Below are 19,182 nucleotides of genomic sequence, written 5' to 3'. Positions count from 1 at the left end.
AGGAGCTCTTCTCAACACAGGGACACATTGATCGACTGCATGTGATGTCGACGCTGTGTGACTGAAGGCATGCCTGCTTGATTGAGAGGGCATGTCATCGCTAATTTTCCCGCCATTTTCTCTTAGACCTGAGGATTCGGAGAAATTTCAGCTAAAAATGACTCCTGGTATCAGGAGCACAGGAGACCCGAGGAGCTCTTCTGATAACAGGGACACATTGATTGATTGATTGACTGCATGTGATGTCGACGCTGTGTAACTGAAGGCATGCCTGCTTGATTAAGAGGGCATGTGATCGCGAATTCTCCCGCCATTTTCTCTAAGACCTAAGCAATTCGGAGGAATTTCAGCTAAAAATGACTCCTGGTATCAGGGGCAAAGGAGACCCGAGGAGCTCTTCTCATGACAGGGACACATTGATTGATTGATTGACTGCATGTGATGTCGACGCTGTGTGACTGAAGGCATGCATGCTTCGAGTATCAGGAGCGCAGAAAAACCAAGGAGCTCTTCTAAACACGGGGACACATTGATCGACTGCATGTGATGTCGACGCTTTGTGACTAAAGGCATGCCTGCTTGATTGAGAGGGCATGTGATCGCTAATTTTCCCGCCATTTTCTCTTAGACCTGAGTGATTCGGAGAAATTTCAGCCAAAAATGACTCCTGGTATCAGGAGCACAGGAGACCCGAGGAGCTCTTCTAAAAACAGGGACACATTGATTGATTGACTGCATGTGATGTCGACGCTGTGTGACTGAAGGCATGCATGCTTCGAGTATCAGGAGCGCAGAAAAACCAAGGAGCTCTTCTAAACACAGGGACACATTGATCGACTGCATGTGATGTCGACGGTATGTGACTGAAGGCATGCCTGCTTGATTGAGAGGGCATGTCATCGCTAATTTTCCCGCCATTTTCTCTTAGACCTAAGGATTCGGAGAAATTTCAGCTAAAAATGACTCCTGGTATCGGGAGCACAGGAGACCCGAGGAGCTCTTCTAAAAACAGGGACACATTGATTGATTGACTGCATGTGATGTCGACGCTGTGTGACTGAAGGCATGCATGCTTCGAGTATCAGGAGCGCAGAAAAACCAAGGAGCTCTTCTAAACACAGGGACACATTGATCGACTGCATGTGATGTCGACGGTATGTGACTGAAGGCATGCCTGCTTGATTGAGAGGGCATGTCATCGCTAATTTTCCCGCCATTTTCTCTTAGACCTGAGGATTCGGAGAAATTTCAGCTAAAAATGACTCCTGGTATCAGGAGCACAGGAGACCCGAGGAGCTCTTCTAAAAACAGGGACACATTGATTGATTGACTGCATGTGATGTCGACGCTGTGTGACTGAAGGCATGCATGCTCCGAGTATCAGGAGCGCAGAAAAACCGAGGAGCTATTCTAAAAACAGGGACACATTGACTGACTGCATGTCATGTCGACGCTGTGTGACTAAAGGCATGCCTGCTTGATTGAGAGGGCATGTAATTGCTAATTTTCCCGCCATTTTCTCTTAGACCTGAGTGATTCGGAGAAATTTCAGCCAAATATGACTCCTGGTATCAGGAGCACAGGAGACCCGAGGAGCTCTTCTAAAAACAGGGACACATTGATTGATTGATTGACTGCATGTGATGTCGACGCTGTATGACTGAAGGCATGCATGCTCCGAGTATCAGGAGCGCAGAAAAACCGAGGAGCTATTCTAAAAACGGGGACACATTGATTGACTGCATGTCATGTCGACGCTGTGTGACTAAAGGCATGCCTGCTTGATTGAGAGGGCATGTCATCGCTAATTTTCCCGCCATTTTCTCTTAGACCTGAGTGATTCGGAGAAATTTCAGCCAAAAATGACTCCTGGTATCAGGAGCACAGAAGACCCGAGGAGCTCTTCTGAAAACAGGGACACATTGATTGATTGACTGCATGTGATGTCGACGCTGTGTGACTGAAGGCATGCATGCTTCGAGTATCAGGAGCGCAGAAAAACCAAGGAGCTCTTCTAAACACGGGGACACATTGATCGACTGCATGTGATGTCGACGGTATGTGACTGAAGGCATGCCTGCTTGATTGAGACGGCATGTCATCGCTAATTTTCCCGCTATTTTCTCTTAGACCTAAGTGATTCGGAGAAATTTCAGCTGAAAATGACTCCTGGTATCAGGAGCACAGGAGACCCGAGGAGCTCTTTTAAAAACAGGGACACATTGATTGATTGATTGACTGCATGTGATGTCGACGCTGTGTGACTGAAGGCATGCATGCTTCGAGTATCAGGAGCGCAGAAAAACCAAGGAGCTCTTCTAAACACAGGGACACATTGATCGACTGCATGTGATGTCGACGGTATGTGACTGAAGGCATGCCTGCTTGATTGAGAGGGCATGTCATCGCTAATTTTCCCGCCATTTTCTCTTAGACCTAAGGATTCGGAGAAATTTCAGCTAAAAATGACTCCTGGTATCAGGAGCACAGGAGACCCGAGGAGCTCTTCTAAAAACAGGGACACATTGATTGATTGATTGACTGCATGTGATGTCGACGCTGTATGACTGAAGGCATGCATGCTCCGAGTATCAGGAGCGCAGAAAAACCGAGGAGCTATTCTAAAAACAGGGACACATTGACTGACTGCATGTCATGTCGACGCTGTGTGACTAAAGGCATGCCTGCTTGATTGAGAGGGCATGTGATTGCTAATTTTCCCGCCATTTTCTCTTAGACCTGAGTGATTCGGAGAAATTTCAGCCAAATATGACTCCTGGTATCAGGAGCACAGGAGACCCGAGGAGCTCTTCTAAAAACAGGGACACATTGATTGATTGATTGACTGCATGTGATGTCGACGCTGTATGACTGAAGGCATGCATGCTCCGAGTATCAGGAGCGCAGAAAAACCGAGGAGCTATTCTAAAAACGGGGACACATTGATTGACTGCATGTCATGTCGACGCTGTGTGACTAAAGGCATGCCTGCTTGATTGAGAGGGCATGTCATTGCTAATTTTCCCGCCATTTTCTCTTAGACCTGAGTGATTCGGAGAAATTTCAGCCAAAAATGACTCCTGGTATAAGGAGCACAGAAGACCCGAGGAGCTCTTCTGAAAACAGGGACACATTGATTGATTGACTGCATGTGATGTCGACGCTGTGTGACTGAAGGCATGCATGCTTCGAGTATCAGGAGCGCAGAAAAACCAAGGAGCTCTTCTAAACACGGGGACACATTGATCGACTGCATGTGATGTCGACGGTATGTGACTGAAGGCATGCCTGCTTGATTGAGACGGCATGTCATCGCTAATTTTCCCGCTATTTTCTCTTAGACCTAAGTGATTCGGAGAAATTTCAGCTGAAAATGACTCCTGGTATCAGGAGCACAGGAGACCCGAGGAGCTCTTTTAAAAACAGGGACACATTGATTGATTGATTGACTGCATGTGATGTCGACGCTGTGTGACTGAAGGCATGCATGCTTGATTGAGAGGGCATGTCATCGCTAATTTTCCCGCCATTTTCTCTTGGACCTAAGGATTCGGAGAAATTTCAGCTAAAAATGACTCCTGGTATCGGGAGCACAGGAGACCCGAGGAGCTCTTCTAAAAACAGGGACACATTGATTGATTGATTGACTGCATGTGATGTCGACGCTGTATGACTGAAGGCATGCATGCTCCGAGTATCAGGAGCGCAGAAAAACCGAGGAGCCATTCTAAAAACAGGGACACATTGATCGACTGCATGTGATGTCGACGCTTTGTGACTGAAGGCATGCCTGCTTGATTGAGAGGGCATGTGATCGCTAATTTTCCCGCCATTTTCTCTTAGACCTGAGTGATTCGGAGAAATTTCAGCCAAAAATGACTCCTGGTATCAGGAGCACAGGAGACCCGAGGAGCTCTTCTAAAAACAGGGACACATTGATTGATTGACTGCATGTGATGTCGACGCTGTGTGACTGAAGGCATGCATGCTTCGAGTATCAGGAGCGCAGAAAAACCAAGGAGCTCTTCTGAACACAGGGACACATTGATCGACTGCATGTGATGTCGACGGTATGTGACTGAAGGCATGCCTGCTTGATTGAGAGGGCATGTCATCGCTAATTTTCCCGCCATTTTCTCTTAGACCTAAGGATTCGGAGAAATTTCAGCTAAAAATGACTCCTGGTATCAGGAGCACAGGAGACCCGAGGAGCTCTTCTAAAAACAGGGACACATTGATTGATTGATTGACTGCATGTGATGTCGACGCTGTGTGACTGAAGGCATGCATGCTTCGAGTATCAGGAGCGCAGAAAAACCAAGGAGCTCTTCTAAACACGGGGACACATTGATCGACTGCATGTGATGTCGACGCTTTGTGACTGAAGGCATGCCTGCTTGATTGAGAGGGCATGTGATCGCTAATTTTCCCGCCATTTTCTCTTAGACCTGAGGATTCGGAGAAATTTCAGCTAAAAATGACTCCTGGTATCAGGAGCACAGGAGACCCGAGGAGCTCTTCTAAAAACAGGGACACATTGATTGATTGACTGCATGTGATGTCGACGCTGTGTGACTGAAGGCATGCATGCTCCGAGTATCAGGAGCGCAGAAAAACCGAGGAGCTATTCTAAAAACAGGGACACATTGACTGACTGCATGTCATGTCGACGCTGTGTGACTAAAGGCATGCCTGCTTGATTGAGAGGGCATGTAATTGCTAATTTTCCCGCCATTTTCTCTTAGACCTGAGTGATTCGGAGAAATTTCAGCCAAATATGACTCCTGGTATCAGGAGCACAGGAGACCCGAGGAGCTCTTCTAAAAACAGGGACACATTGATTGATTGATTGACTGCATGTGATGTCGACGCTGTATGACTGAAGGCATGCATGCTCCGAGTATCAGGAGCGCAGAAAAACCGAGGAGCTATTCTAAAAACGGGGACACATTGATTGACTGCATGTCATGTCGACGCTGTGTGACTAAAGGCATGCCTGCTTGATTGAGAGGGCATGTCATCGCTAATTTTCCCGCCATTTTCTCTTAGACCTGAGTGATTCGGAGAAATTTCAGCCAAAAATGACTCCTGGTATCAGGAGCACAGAAGACCCGAGGAGCTCTTCTGAAAACAGGGACACATTGATTGATTGACTGCATGTGATGTCGACGCTGTGTGACTGAAGGCATGCATGCTTCGAGTATCAGGAGCGCAGAAAAACCAAGGAGCTCTTCTAAACACGGGGACACATTGATCGACTGCATGTGATGTCGACGGTATGTGACTGAAGGCATGCCTGCTTGATTGAGACGGCATGTCATCGCTAATTTTCCCGCTATTTTCTCTTAGACCTAAGTGATTCGGAGAAATTTCAGCTGAAAATGACTCCTGGTATCAGGAGCACAGGAGACCCGAGGAGCTCTTTTAAAAACAGGGACACATTGATTGATTGATTGACTGCATGTGATGTCGACGCTGTGTGACTGAAGGCATGCATGCTTCGAGTATCAGGAGCGCAGAAAAACCAAGGAGCTCTTCTAAACACAGGGACACATTGATCGACTGCATGTGATGTCGACGGTATGTGACTGAAGGCATGCCTGCTTGATTGAGAGGGCATGTCATCGCTAATTTTCCCGCCATTTTCTCTTAGACCTAAGGATTCGGAGAAATTTCAGCTAAAAATGACTCCTGGTATCAGGAGCACAGGAGACCCGAGGAGCTCTTCTAAAAACAGGGACACATTGATTGATTGATTGACTGCATGTGATGTCGACGCTGTATGACTGAAGGCATGCATGCTCCGAGTATCAGGAGCGCAGAAAAACCGAGGAGCTATTCTAAAAACAGGGACACATTGACTGACTGCATGTCATGTCGACGCTGTGTGACTAAAGGCATGCCTGCTTGATTGAGAGGGCATGTGATTGCTAATTTTCCCGCCATTTTCTCTTAGACCTGAGTGATTCGGAGAAATTTCAGCCAAATATGACTCCTGGTATCAGGAGCACAGGAGACCCGAGGAGCTCTTCTAAAAACAGGGACACATTGATTGATTGATTGACTGCATGTGATGTCGACGCTGTATGACTGAAGGCATGCATGCTCCGAGTATCAGGAGCGCAGAAAAACCGAGGAGCTATTCTCAAAACGGGGACACATTGATTGACTGCATGTCATGTCGACGCTGTGTGACTAAAGGCATGCCTGCTTGATTGAGAGGGCATGTCATTGCTAATTTTCCCGCCATTTTCTCTTAGACCTGAGTGATTCGGAGAAATTTCAGCCAAAAATGACTCCTGGTATCAGGAGCACAGAAGACCCGAGGAGCTCTTCTGAAAACAGGGACACATTGATTGATTGACTGCATGTGATGTCGACGCTGTGTGACTGAAGGCATGCATGCTTCGAGTATCAGGAGCGCAGAAAAACCAAGGAGCTCTTCTAAACACGGGGACACATTGATCGACTGCATGTGATGTCGACGGTATGTGACTGAAGGCATGCCTGCTTGATTGAGACGGCATGTCATCGCTAATTTTCCCGCTATTTTCTCTTAGACCTAAGTGATTCGGAGAAATTTCAGCTGAAAATGACTCCTGGTATCAGGAGCACAGGAGACCCGAGGAGCTCTTTTAAAAACAGGGACACATTGATTGATTGATTGACTGCATGTGATGTCGACGCTGTGTGACTGAAGGCATGCATGCTTCGAGTATCAGGAGCGCAGAAAAACCAAGGAGCTCTTCTAAACACAGGGACACATTGATCGACCGCATGTGATGTCGACGCTATGTGACTGAAGGCATGCCTGCTTGATTGAGAGGGCATGAGATCGCTAATTTTCCCGCCATTTCTCATTGAAACTAAGCAATTCAGAAAAATTTCAGCCAAAAATTACTTCTGGTATCAGGAGCGCAGGAGAAACGAGGAGCTCTTCTAATAACAGGGACACATTGATTGATTGATTGACTGCATGTGATGTCGACGCTGTATGACTGAAGGCATGCCTCCTCGCTCAACAATATGATCAAGCACTCATACATTACTTTCGTTTGAAACTAGGCGAATCGGAGAAATCTTAGTGAAAAATCTCCCCTGGTTTCAGTAGCGCATCTGTTGATGCGGAGGAGGTCGATCAAAATCAGAAACTGGTGAATTAATAGCTTATGACGTTTATGCCGTGTCTCGAAATTCAAGCCTGCTTACTTGAGCTTACTCACTCACTAACCAATCTGTAGCGTCTTCTGATTTACAGGTACTCTTCTGGTTTTCCTGTGTGTGTTCATCTCAAGCACGTGTCATGAAAAGCTTCCAGGAGTACTTTATCTTCCGGATATCTTTTTTTTTATGTGATGTGTTCATGGCAAAAAACATTTCGGCAGAAACTTTTACATGCCTAAGACCCCGACATCTTTTTAATATCAGATTTACACAGACCATAGGTAATGGCTACAGGTGAAACTTCTGATTTTTTTTTTCCCGCCGAAAATCTCTTTTCTTAGATTTGATTTGCATAACCCTTTCTTGACTCATCGGATCTCAAGGAATGCAAAGAACCCACTTATAAGTGCGTATGATCAACAGCATAGGAAATTCGACGGAAATCTCTTGTTTTTTAACTGTTATTCTTGATCCGTTGCTCGCAGCATATCTGGACTACGCGCATATGAGTCTTCACGCGAGACTACTAGAGTTGGAGTACCTGTAAACTTGTCCTAGTCATTCGCAAAATTGTTCAAAAACGGACTCAAAAAACCCATTTGGATTAACTCAATTGTCTCGTAATTCGTGAAGTTACAACTTCGCGTCTGTGGACCGTTCCAAATGATCCTCTCTGGTATCATTGGAACCGAAGGATTGCAAAATGGCATTGAGAATATCATAGGGTTAATATTTTACAAAGGACGACTAAAACCCAGAGAAATCTGCTCATTTATTCATGTTAATCCTGGGTATCATACAATAGCAGCAATACAATATACATATCGTATCCTGCCGAGGTACAATGCACCAGTACGCAGGTCAAAACTTAAACTATACCGACAAAAGACAATAAAAACTATCTTGCATAACATTTTCCGTCTTCTCCGTAATTTCATATATCTAGTATAATAAGGGGCCATCCATAAATTACGTCACACGTTAATGGGGTGGGGGGGTCAAAAGCTTTGTGACGTCACGTGTTAAAATTTAAAATACCAAAACACGAAATTTATACATAAAGATTATTTAATAAAAATAAGAGAAAAATGAAAATAACTGTTTTCTTTTGATTATTTTTAAGTACATGCATAAGTTTGAAAAATTTGTGACGTCTCATCAGGTGGGAGGGGTTTCTAAATATGTGACAACCTGTGACAAGGACGGGGGGGAGGCGTTTAAAAGTTCTAAAATTCGTGTGACGTAATTTATGGATGGCCCCTTATCTTATATCTCATGTTAAAGCTAATTGCATTGTTGCTCTTCTTCTCGATATTTTTTCCCATCTTCGTGAAGTACTGTCCACCGACATCCAAACACTTGCACTAAAATCGTGGCATGCCGAATAAACTGAAACTCATCTGCAGCTGAGTCCTCATAGCTTTGAATTTTTTAATTTTCCTTTGCACCTTTCAAAAGCTCGGTTTAAATTTTATGTTTTACGGCCGTCACTTTCGATCCGTTGTTCGCAGCGAGTCAACACTTTTCAGTTCGGGTTCCCATTCGAAAATTACATCGATATAGCGCATCAAAGAATTGATTCCAGCACTATCCACAATTCGCAACAAAAATCCATAGGGGTAAGTCTCACTTTTTTGAGCCCAACTCTTTTGTCTGAGAATTAATTCCTATGAATCTTTCCGACTAACTGGACCCTCAGGAATGCGAGGAAGACATCTGCAACAACAAAAGACCAAAAATTGAGGAAATATAAAGAAAACACGCATGAAATTAATTTTTTCATTCATTCCAATCTAGGTTACACGAAATAGTGACAATGCAATGTCATATATCATATATCGTATCCTGCAGAGACGTGTTGCACCTGTACGCAGGTAAAAACTCGGACTACTTTCAAAAACTACCGTAATCGGTATCTGATATGGTATTTCAAATATTTTGTTCAAGACAATATATCCCAATGGATCACCAATTTTCAGAGTAGCAAATGCATCAGAGTTTGAACAATCAACCGGCTGAATTGTTCTACTCTGAAAATTGGTGATCCTATAAGAAAAAAAGCTCACCTTTCTTTTGAAAATATTTATAAACTAAGAAAAGTTTTCATTGTAAAATGAGTCAGAAATGACATATCGTTAAAAAACTGTTTTGCGGTGCCATTTTTTTCAACATAGTGGCGCGAACTGAACAGATACTAGGTGGCAAAGTGAAAATTCGGAAAGAGCACGTGGCAATCTATAAAAATAAGATACTCTACCATCGCAATTATACATGTATGCAAGAAAGTATTTATATGAGTATAGTGTTCGCGAGCAAGTGTAACTGATTGTTGTAACGATCTACCCGTGACGAGAAAATGCAGGGCCAGGACGTTCCTAAACACCACTTATGACTCATATCGTCGACATTTTCATGAACTAAGTACTACAACTCGAAGATGATTCTTGGGTTTACTTGAGACTTAGCTAATCACGTATCGGAATAGCTCATCTATGGAATTTGACGTCGATCGGATCGGTATCAGAATTGGAATCATTGATTTCCTCAGAGTCGGTATCCAATTCTTCGACAAACTTTTACCCGCACCACCACTGTAGTCGTACAAGTTCCCAAAGCGCCAAAATTCCAAGATGACTAAAAATAAGAACTGACCGGTCAGGATCCACATAAGGAATTTCAATAGGTAGAAACACTTACCATCATCATGATTCTCATTGTTAGTGCAAGCGCCAAGGAGGCTGACGATGTTCGGACGGTGACCGAGACAGATGAGGATTTTCATGAATTGTTGGGCTTATTGTTAGTGTAAAAAATTAGCTGACTATGGTCATCAGACGAAAGCCTGAAATGTGATCCCTTGATCGGTAAAGTGAGGATTGAGTTGAATAATCACTAGGCAATGCCTATTTGACAATGCGAAAATCACGACGGAACATTTCTCTAGAGATACATCCAAACTTCAATCGCGCAATAATAGAAGTCTATGCAACAAGGGCGTAACGAGAAAATTTTTTTCACGAGTGATTTCAAAAGGTTCACGCCCAAATTGCTTGCAATATTTTTAAAGCCCTGCGAGTGAAATTCGTGTCAAGTGCCAAAGTAAACTTTTGCGCGCACGTGTGTGATATTTTGAAATTGTCTGTAAAGTAAAAAAGTTTCCACTTTGCACAGACCATCAATATTTTACACAGATAAAAATTTCTCTATGATGGCGATAATGAGGAGCATCAATACCAAGTCTTAATAGCTTCTGCGGATTTTTTGATTACAGATTGATATCAAAAACCGACATGGTCTCGTAGATGCATGAATTTCTTGTTGGATTATACTCCGAATCAGAAGATCGCAAATACTTACAACTTATTTGACAGGAGCGACCATTTAGCGGACAGTTCGGTTCCCTGAAAAAACTTGAAACTAGTTAAAGAGGTTTTGTTGCACAACAATTAGCCACTTGACTTGATTGACCGATGTATCGATGGAGTCAGCCATTCCAAAAACGAACTTTCTTTAGATTCAGGCGTCGTCATAGGCAGTAATGAAATTGAGATTTATAATTTATTTAAGTCTTTCATACTTTATTCAAATGTTCAAACAACTCGCAAAATGTGTGATTACTACAATAAGACTTTGATTTTTTTCGCTATTCCTTAACATCAATTCACTATCCTCGAAAAGACCATGAAAATTGATCGCATAGAAAATCACTGGACAAATTTTCATGCAACAATTTACAGATTTCCAAACAGTACAGCGATTGGTTTGTTAGTACATCTTGCGAATAAGTGTGAAATATGACGCTGCGGTGTTCAGTATCTGAAAATATGTGATCATTTATGCACGTACACTTATTTCTTATACTTCTTACACGATATCATGGATGTGCATGTTGCCTCACCTTTGTGCAGACATTCAGCGATATTACGACAAAACCGCAGGCGCTCACGTAGACCGGCTGTTGAGCTCTCGTCATTACCATCATCAAATCCTTCTGCAAGATCGTATCTGCGTCGTACCATTTCGTGCAGTAAGCCTCCTGACATACCAGCATACTCTGAAGTATAAAAACAGTGAAGTTCAAGTAAATTTACTTTGTTTTATAATTCGTTGAACGGGTTGACGGTAATTAATGGCTGACACGACAGGCAAGAGAAGTTGATAAAAGCTGAAGATTCGTCGACAAAATTAGGATGTCAAAAGGTTATCTCTTACTATCTACGACCTTGATATTCTTACCTTGTCCACTAAAATATTTCCAAACCAGCAATAGATGAAGACCTCGGTTACTTCGAAAATTAGGTACAGCGCGAACTGCGTGGTGTTTCCATGCTGATTGTGACTTGCCTGAAATTTGCAATTCAGATGAGTTGTATTTTCGGTATTATAGGCCGGTCAAAAAAGGTCTGAATTAAAAATATTCGGGATTTCCTCAAAAAGTGCTATTTATAGATAAAAAATGACTCGACTATCGTATAGAGCGGAAAATACTGCATCGAATTATGTCCTCACATGTCGGAAACGGCGTCGGATTAACAAAATAAGAAAAAAGGAAAAATTTCACCAAAATTTCCCAGATGCCGTCGATAAGTAGGATTTCTTTTTTCTTAATTCGTTAATCCAACTCCGTTTCTTACATATGACAACATAATCCATGTAGAACATTCCACTCTGTACGATGGTCAAGTCATTTTTCATCTAACAATATCAGTTTTTGAGGAAAATGCAAAAAACGTCGGAAAACTGAGAAAAATTTAAATTTCATTTGTTAAATTATCTAGAAAAATTCAGTAAAACAGGTATCGTTAAAAAACTATTTGAATATTGTTGGCATTTTCCGCTATTGTCGATCCTTTTTTGGTAATTGCTACGCAAAATCAGTTTCTTCGGTTTACTCTACTTTTTTAGTTAAACAAGGCTTTAACGTCAATTTATTGTTGCACAAGCATTAAATTTTCGCAACAGTTGCAAGAAAATATAGTAACAGTGATCGTAATGAGAAAGAATAGTAACGGATACCAGACTTTCCGGTAACAGCTATAAAACTAATTTTCATTTTCTACCCAGAACTATATTTTTTGATTCTGGTAAAAAATGAAAATAGTCAAGGACTGAGCGTTAACCGGAACTAAAAATTTCTCTTAGCGTATTGCTGTTTTTCAAAAACGCCAGCTACGCAGTTGAAACATGATTTCAGATTTGAGTTCCTGAAGATGAAAACTCCTGTTCATAAAAATAGATCTCGAATACAGATCTATTTTGACTGGACTATTACTCGCTCTTTGTTGAACAAGCAAAAGTAAAACAGAAAAAAAAACGTCACTACGATATGATGTCGTTCTTCTGTCTGGTCTATTCACTCTTTAGCTACAATACGTTGTTTCAGTTCAAGGAGAGAAACTCACCACTACAGTTTCAAACATAACTGCGCACATCGAGACAGTGCTGACGACACATATGCCGAATAGAATTTGGGAGAAGAGCTGTTCCATTATCCGGCCCGAGCTGCGAACGGAAAAAGAGAAAAGTCGATACGCTCAGTTGGATTGGCGTAACGGTCAATCGCACGTCCGAATAATGGAGATAAATTTTCATCTTTAGATGGAAGATATTGGTTCTGAAGAAATTGAAGTAAATTGACCTGATCAGTTTCTGGTGTTTTTGTACACATTTCTTGAAGGCAAACTTCTGTATCTTTGATTTTTCGACTCTGCTGGGTGATGGCGATTTGTTAGTCTTCTGTTCGTCGAAAAGTTCGCTGATTTCCAGCGTCAGTAAATCGAACTGTAGCGATATCTGGGTTATGTATGAAATGTAAAAAATGTCCGTTCCAGCAGCGTAGAGAATAATCGGAATACTGACGATACTGGAGGCGATGTAACACATCGTGTAGTTCGTTTGGTTTCTTATGTCCACACCGGGAAACTGTATAAAACCATCGTTGATGTTGATGCATTTGATTTATTCAACATGATTATTACAATGCTTCATATCATGTGCGGAAATGGATAACAAGTTGAAGAAACATCGCAGTAAGTGGATTGGAAATATACCGATTGACAGGGCGGGGTTGAAGTTCCGAATTCCAAATATTTTCAAAGCGCCTAATTCCGAATTATTTGGTGGCGAAACTTGAAGTAAAGAAATCGAACTTTTACGAAAAAACAAAGTTTCGAATGGTCTAAATTTTCAGTTTAATTCGAACTCTGAAAAAGTTCCACGAGCAAGAAACACGAATAAGGGGTGGAAACAGTTTTTCGACACACGGGATTTCGCATAGTTTGGAAGATTAATTAATTTACGTGTTAGGGACGACTAGTAGAGTGACGGTTAAAAAAGAAAGTGAGTTCCGAGAACTTACACGTTGACAAAAATTATTCAATCGATTGGAGTTCGCCTCATTAAAAATGACCTGGACCGAGATTTATTTCCGTATTTCTTCAATAGAATTAATCCGTAAAAATTGACGATTTTTCTCGGTGACATGTTTAAAAAACGGCTAAACCGATTAACTTCAAATTTGGGAACAGCATTCTTGGACAGTTTAGCCTCTTCGTCAAGAAACGATTTTACCTTTTATTTCTCATCGCAATTACGACCGTTTGAAATCGCAATTTCATCTGTCAATAAAAACTTACGATTGTTTTAAATTTAATTAACAAAGATAGAAATACGATGAACAGAAAGGAAGTAGAATTGTTGAAACGTGGCACAGAGGGTCAAAACTTCACGTATATTTTCTCCAAATTTGAAGTAAATCGATTTGGCCGCAAAACGTCTCACAGAGCGAAATATTTGACACGTGATTTTCGATAACAGTGCTTCGTATTAATTGATTCTAAAAAAAAAAAAAAAAAGAAAAAAAAACGCATTCTTTCGAACGAAACTAACTCCAATCAAATTGAATATTTGTTTATTGAGACATGAATTCTTAAAATTTCTTAAGGTATGAAAAAAACGCACCTGCGCCAGGTATGGAAGAACGTAGACGATTTCATCCTCGGAGAGATTTGCCGCCCTTTGGGTATAAAGCGAAACCATTGGTGAAACGGCAAAATTTATTACAGTGATTATTATCAGACTGAGGTAAATCAGCGTCAGGGTTTTCGTCACTCCGGCTACCATCGTCATCTGTCGGCGAACCGACGCATTGTGTCTGCACCATCCGTCGATCCATAATTCGCGAATTGTATCATCGATTTCTCGTATTTTTGAACGTTTGAACAACAGCGTGAAAGCCTGCGGAACGAAACATACTGATTTTGAGTTGCGTTTGATTACACGGATCTGCATAAAAAGATAAAAAAAAAAAAAAAATATTCTCCTTCTCCTTCTTGTCATTAAGTGTAATTATAATTGATTTGATGCTCACGAATCGAAATATAGTAATAAAAAATATGTATCACGTATAATTTTCGTGTGATGTTTTTTTTTTTTTTTTTTTCTCAAATAAAACCCTATTTTTGCTTACAAGTTGTCAACAAAGATGGCAATAACATTCATAAGAAAGAAAAGTTATAAAGTTAAAATGTTCAACTATTAAAAACTCTCGTTCTTTTTTCATGTATCATCGATTGGAAATTTCACGGCGAATCGATCAAAAAGAAATCTGCAAGCATTCCGTCTGACCATTTTCCGTTGCAATGTGTCCTGGGATTACTATTTAAATAGATTAAAGTAGTGTAAATGCAAAAACAAAACACAACGAATTCTGAATTTTGAATAATAGAAAAAAAATTATATCATTTAATATATACGTGATAGAAAAAAATGGAAAGCAGACACATGGATTCGGCATATTGAAAACCTTCGTATCTGTAATATTTTTATTCCGAAGTAAGATTTCTTTGCAGACGTGTGTTATTGTACACACGGTGAATCCGGAGTAGTTGTTGACAAATACTAATTTTTTATTCAAAACAAACAATAATTTGCTCGAGCAAATGTGACGCGTTTGAATATTTGCCGAAGTTGTTGTATTAAATGCCGGTTGTTTTCTCGCAGACTTCGATCTAGAATTTTTGCTACATTAAGTTCACAAGTTTTCTATTCAATTTAACGGAAACTTTTATTCTTTGTGTCAAGAATTACGTTTTTTCACTTATCGGCGTAAGTTTTACTTCCTCAGGTGTTGCGCCATAAGAAAAACTATCCCCTCTTTTCCGAGCTATAGATTCGTTTTGTTTTCCGTAAAAAAAATTTATTGCACTCCGACAAGTGATTCTTCGACCAAGAGTTACTTCGTTTTTCGGTTTATAAATTATTGTAATAGTTCTTATGACCTAGAACCGCGTGGAATAAAGCCAAGAATTCCGGAAAAATGAAACCTAAAAAACCTCTACTTTTCCAGATAATAATAATAATAGTTTTTGATCTTTAACGATTGTCAGGCATTTAATTGAAACGAATTTTGATCGTTGTGACAATCGGTGTACTGGATATACATATTTTGTTATCGAAATTCAATGAAGCTGCAAATCCATTCCCTGCTAGCAGTATACATATATCCTTGGATTCAAGTTATTCAGAGCTGTCGAGAGGATATGAAACATTAAGCTCCGAATCACTTGAAGTTCTCCTGTTTTCGAGGTAATCGCAGTTTAATGTTTTTCCAATATTCAAAGGCGCGTTCTGATTTCCGATTTTTACAAAGCAGGCAGGAAATAGCAATTGACCGAGATTTAATTCGACGTTCCGTAAATATAAATACCTAATACTCAATATCAACTTCGCGGTTGTTTTTCATCGATTATTTATATCACACGATAAATCGACTGACTGACAAACGTTTCAATATCCGAATCACGGTTACGGCTGTTAGTCAAATTTGAAACTCATTGAATAGATGCTGTACATTAAATAATTTTACACAATATCAAAACAAGCTCTGAAAATTTTTGGAAACTTCTTCAGTGATTTGATAATAATGACCGCATAAGGTGTAACTTTTCAGAGAAGTTGATCATTGTTTCTCAGTAAAAAATTGTATTTAATTAAGTTTAGATAGTTGAATTGATTTCGTGAACTGAAAAAATGCGTTCACTCTTTCATATGACCGAGTTATTAATTCAAATTACTGTTACTATGCATAGGCATAATTATTCTAGGGTCGCTAAGATCTTGAAAAGATCGAAAATGCAGCTTACAACTTTCAAAGCTCACCTTGTGTATAATCAAGAAGGCTGTCGTCATGGCGCTGATGATCTCCATCACCTCAAAGAAGTTATCTCGAGCATCCCAAATGGAAAAATATTGGCTCGACGAGACGAGAATCATCCAGGAAATATTAACAAACGCATTTGCTTCGTAGATACAGCAAGTCAAGTTATTCCAACGAGCTTTTCTCGGCCAAAGTCCGACCGGTTGCAGCAAACGTCGATGCAGCGTTACGTATCGTTCGTACATTTTGACACCCTCGAAAATCAACTCCTTTCGAAAATGCTCCTCGTTCGACGATCGGATTTCATCCATTTTTTGCGGGCAAAGTTCCGGTTGATTTTTTTTTTTTTTTGGTTTTTTTTTTACCAAGAAAATTGCGACTATACGAAGTCAATGCTGGTATCTCAGGTTTATTTAAAACAAAAGACACAGATTAAAATATTACGTGCGGATTATATTTTAAGATTATTAATCTCTGCTTATGTTTGTATAGTGTGTTTCGACTGATTTTGATTGAATGTTGAACAAGTGTTGCCAACTTGAAATATAAAACCAACCCTTGCGAGAATATTTCTAACAGTAGAAATTTGATTTTTCTTGAAAAAGTCGATGGCTTTTTTAATTTAGTGAAGAAAAAAGCATGATCATTTGGAAAAAACCAGATCGTAGAAAAGAGGCTGAAACCTCCAAGAACAATGTCATCCAGCAAAAGGACTGACGTAAATGAATAAAGTATTTCAGCAAAGCTCGATCAACATACTTTTGAGTGAAACAAACCTTAATCGAATCGAATAATCCGTTGTAGAGATGAAAAATTCTGGAATTCACTCACTTTTATAGTCGACCCCTTTAAATGAAAATGACCGACACTCTTTCCTCAACAACACAACGGAAGATAAAAGAAAGAACGATATTCTGGCAGAGTTAAACTCTCTCTGCAGTCAAGCCTGAAACTTGTCTGCATAATGGCGAAGACGTTGGCGCACTCGTAATTTTCTCAAGAAGGTCGAGTCTTCTCTCTCGCCTGTATATATACATCTAAAAAACAATAATAAGAATATAAATGCACTCACCGAGATACATATAAAAAAAAACTTTCAAACTTTTCCAACTGGATCGTGAAAGAGCGTTGGATATGTTCTTACAACTTGTTCACAAGTCGAACAACCTTCTGGGAATATTCATAAGCCCAAGTGGGTGTTTCCCAGGTCGTTAATGCACGATTAAAGTTGACATCACAAGGAAAACTGTCGAACGAATCATTGAAATATAGATTAACCATTATCCCGAACTATTTTTCAGTTCAACAAAACTTCGAGTCGGAGAAAATTTCTCAACGGCTCAACGTGTCTAGAACAAACTTTTCGTCAAACACACCAACGAATCTTTGAATAGTAAAGATTACCAAACATCGACTTCTGGGAATTAAAAGTAACCTGAATCTTGACCATTGTGAAATTGAAATCATCTGAGTATTCGATGATTCAATGTTCCAACCTTTTTTGTAAGCTCGATGAATTAGGATTTTCATGAAATTCGGCATACGTGCATAAATGTTGAAGAAAAGCAATTGATCCTTGGAAATTTTGATCGAAACCAATTTTTCTTTCCCCTTTCCTGCTCTTCCATTTTCATCCTTCTCCCTTTCTCTCTCTCTCTCTCTCTCTCTCTCTCTGTTTAGAAAGTGATCAAAAATTGAGCCCCAACATACCGAACGGTACTGAAAACGAAGCGATCCGTGACTGGTTTTGATTAAAAATTGACGAGTACCTTCCTACCCGTTTAATCGTCGAGCTTCTAGAGCAGTTCCTCTCTCGCCCCTTTAATGCTCGGGGGATTCGCCACGGTGCGATGAGTACGCAACAACGATAATAGACTTTATACCTGTTACACACTATCTCGGGTTTTGAAAGGGCAATGGTTGAGTGAAGCAGGTTTTAGGCAATATTCATTAGGTTATACAAGGTGCTCACTGCGTTGTTATTATAACGATTACCACTTATTTGTCGAATACATTAAGCCTCCCTTCCCTGTTCTTTCCCCGGCTCGTGCCTAATGAATTCGGACCAAAACACGACTGTGATATACAGTGTATACGCACCGAGGGAAAGGATTATTTGAGCCAAGGGATATTCGTTTGATTCAACTAAATGCCATAGTCAAATTTGGCGAACACAATGCTTACTTAATTCGACGAAGTAATTTTTTCGGACGAAATACTTGTGACAACCTAATATGGAATTGAATCAAACCTTTGAATGATCATGCTGATTGTCAATTTATTCAAGATAACACGACGTGAGTTTCACGGTGATAATGTGAATTTTGGATCAGGAAAATGTGTGATTGAAATTTTTTTATCAAAACAAATTGAGCTTGTTTCAATACATGTTTAGTTGAGTCAGGAGTTCAATGGTTTGAACATGTGACGAAATCTGTTGTTACAAAAATCTTTTGCATTTACTGAACATTAGAATTATTCAAGCGTACAAAACACATTCTTCGAACGATGTCATTTATCATTCTGTTTAGTGAATATTTTGTGGGACTTACTCGATATTTAATGGATGAAAACCGAAAGCTTATTGTTGCGTGTATAGAAGTCTAAACTGAAATTGTGCCATTAAGTTTTGTTTATTTGTAGTCAGCATTAACTTTGATGACCCAAAACTTGGTATTATGCTTTCTTCACTTGTAACAGGTCTGATGATAACTTTATATCACATTATCCGTATCTAACTTCTAAGCCGCCTACCCGGTTTTATTACTATCTCTGAAACTAATTCCGTAGCGAGAAAGTTCACCGCCTAGTGGCCCTTCATAGTACTAGTATACCGATGTTTACGATCAATATATTCTCTA

At 40.3% G+C, this 19,182-nt stretch overlaps 1 protein-coding gene across 2 annotated transcripts in view; it reads right to left on the bottom strand.

Moving 5' to 3' along the window:
* The window catches only part of LOC124295603 (odorant receptor 13a-like), a 134,420-nt gene that overhangs the window by 5,058 nt on the left and 110,180 nt on the right, over positions 1 to 19,182 (bottom strand). Inside the window, exons 5-12 of one of the 2 annotated variants that reach the window (XM_046746135.1) lie at positions 17,098 to 17,358; positions 16,324 to 16,716; positions 14,125 to 14,400; positions 12,803 to 13,086; positions 12,567 to 12,666; positions 11,401 to 11,508; positions 11,063 to 11,218; positions 10,917 to 10,980 (exon numbers count right to left, since the gene is read on the bottom strand). In XM_046746135.1, the coding sequence (XP_046602091.1) occupies positions 10,930 to 10,980; positions 11,063 to 11,218; positions 11,401 to 11,508; positions 12,567 to 12,666; positions 12,803 to 13,086; positions 14,125 to 14,400; positions 16,324 to 16,632 (1,284 nt within the window). In that variant the 5' untranslated portion in view covers positions 16,633 to 16,716; positions 17,098 to 17,358 and the 3' untranslated portion in view covers positions 10,917 to 10,929. Of the gene's footprint in view, positions 1 to 10,916; positions 10,981 to 11,062; positions 11,219 to 11,400; positions 11,509 to 12,566; positions 12,667 to 12,802; positions 13,087 to 14,124; positions 14,418 to 16,323; positions 16,717 to 17,097; positions 17,359 to 19,182 lie in introns of those variants that run through there. The other variant, XM_046746136.1, reaches the window with a different exon arrangement.

The sequence above is a fragment of the Neodiprion lecontei genome, chromosome 7 (genome assembly GCF_021901455.1).
Source record: "Neodiprion lecontei isolate iyNeoLeco1 chromosome 7, iyNeoLeco1.1, whole genome shotgun sequence".
In the NCBI taxonomy this organism is placed as follows: domain Eukaryota; kingdom Metazoa; phylum Arthropoda; class Insecta; order Hymenoptera; family Diprionidae; genus Neodiprion; species Neodiprion lecontei.
The sequence above is the reverse complement of the archived record's forward strand: the minus strand, read 5'-3'. Positions and strand labels throughout refer to the sequence as shown.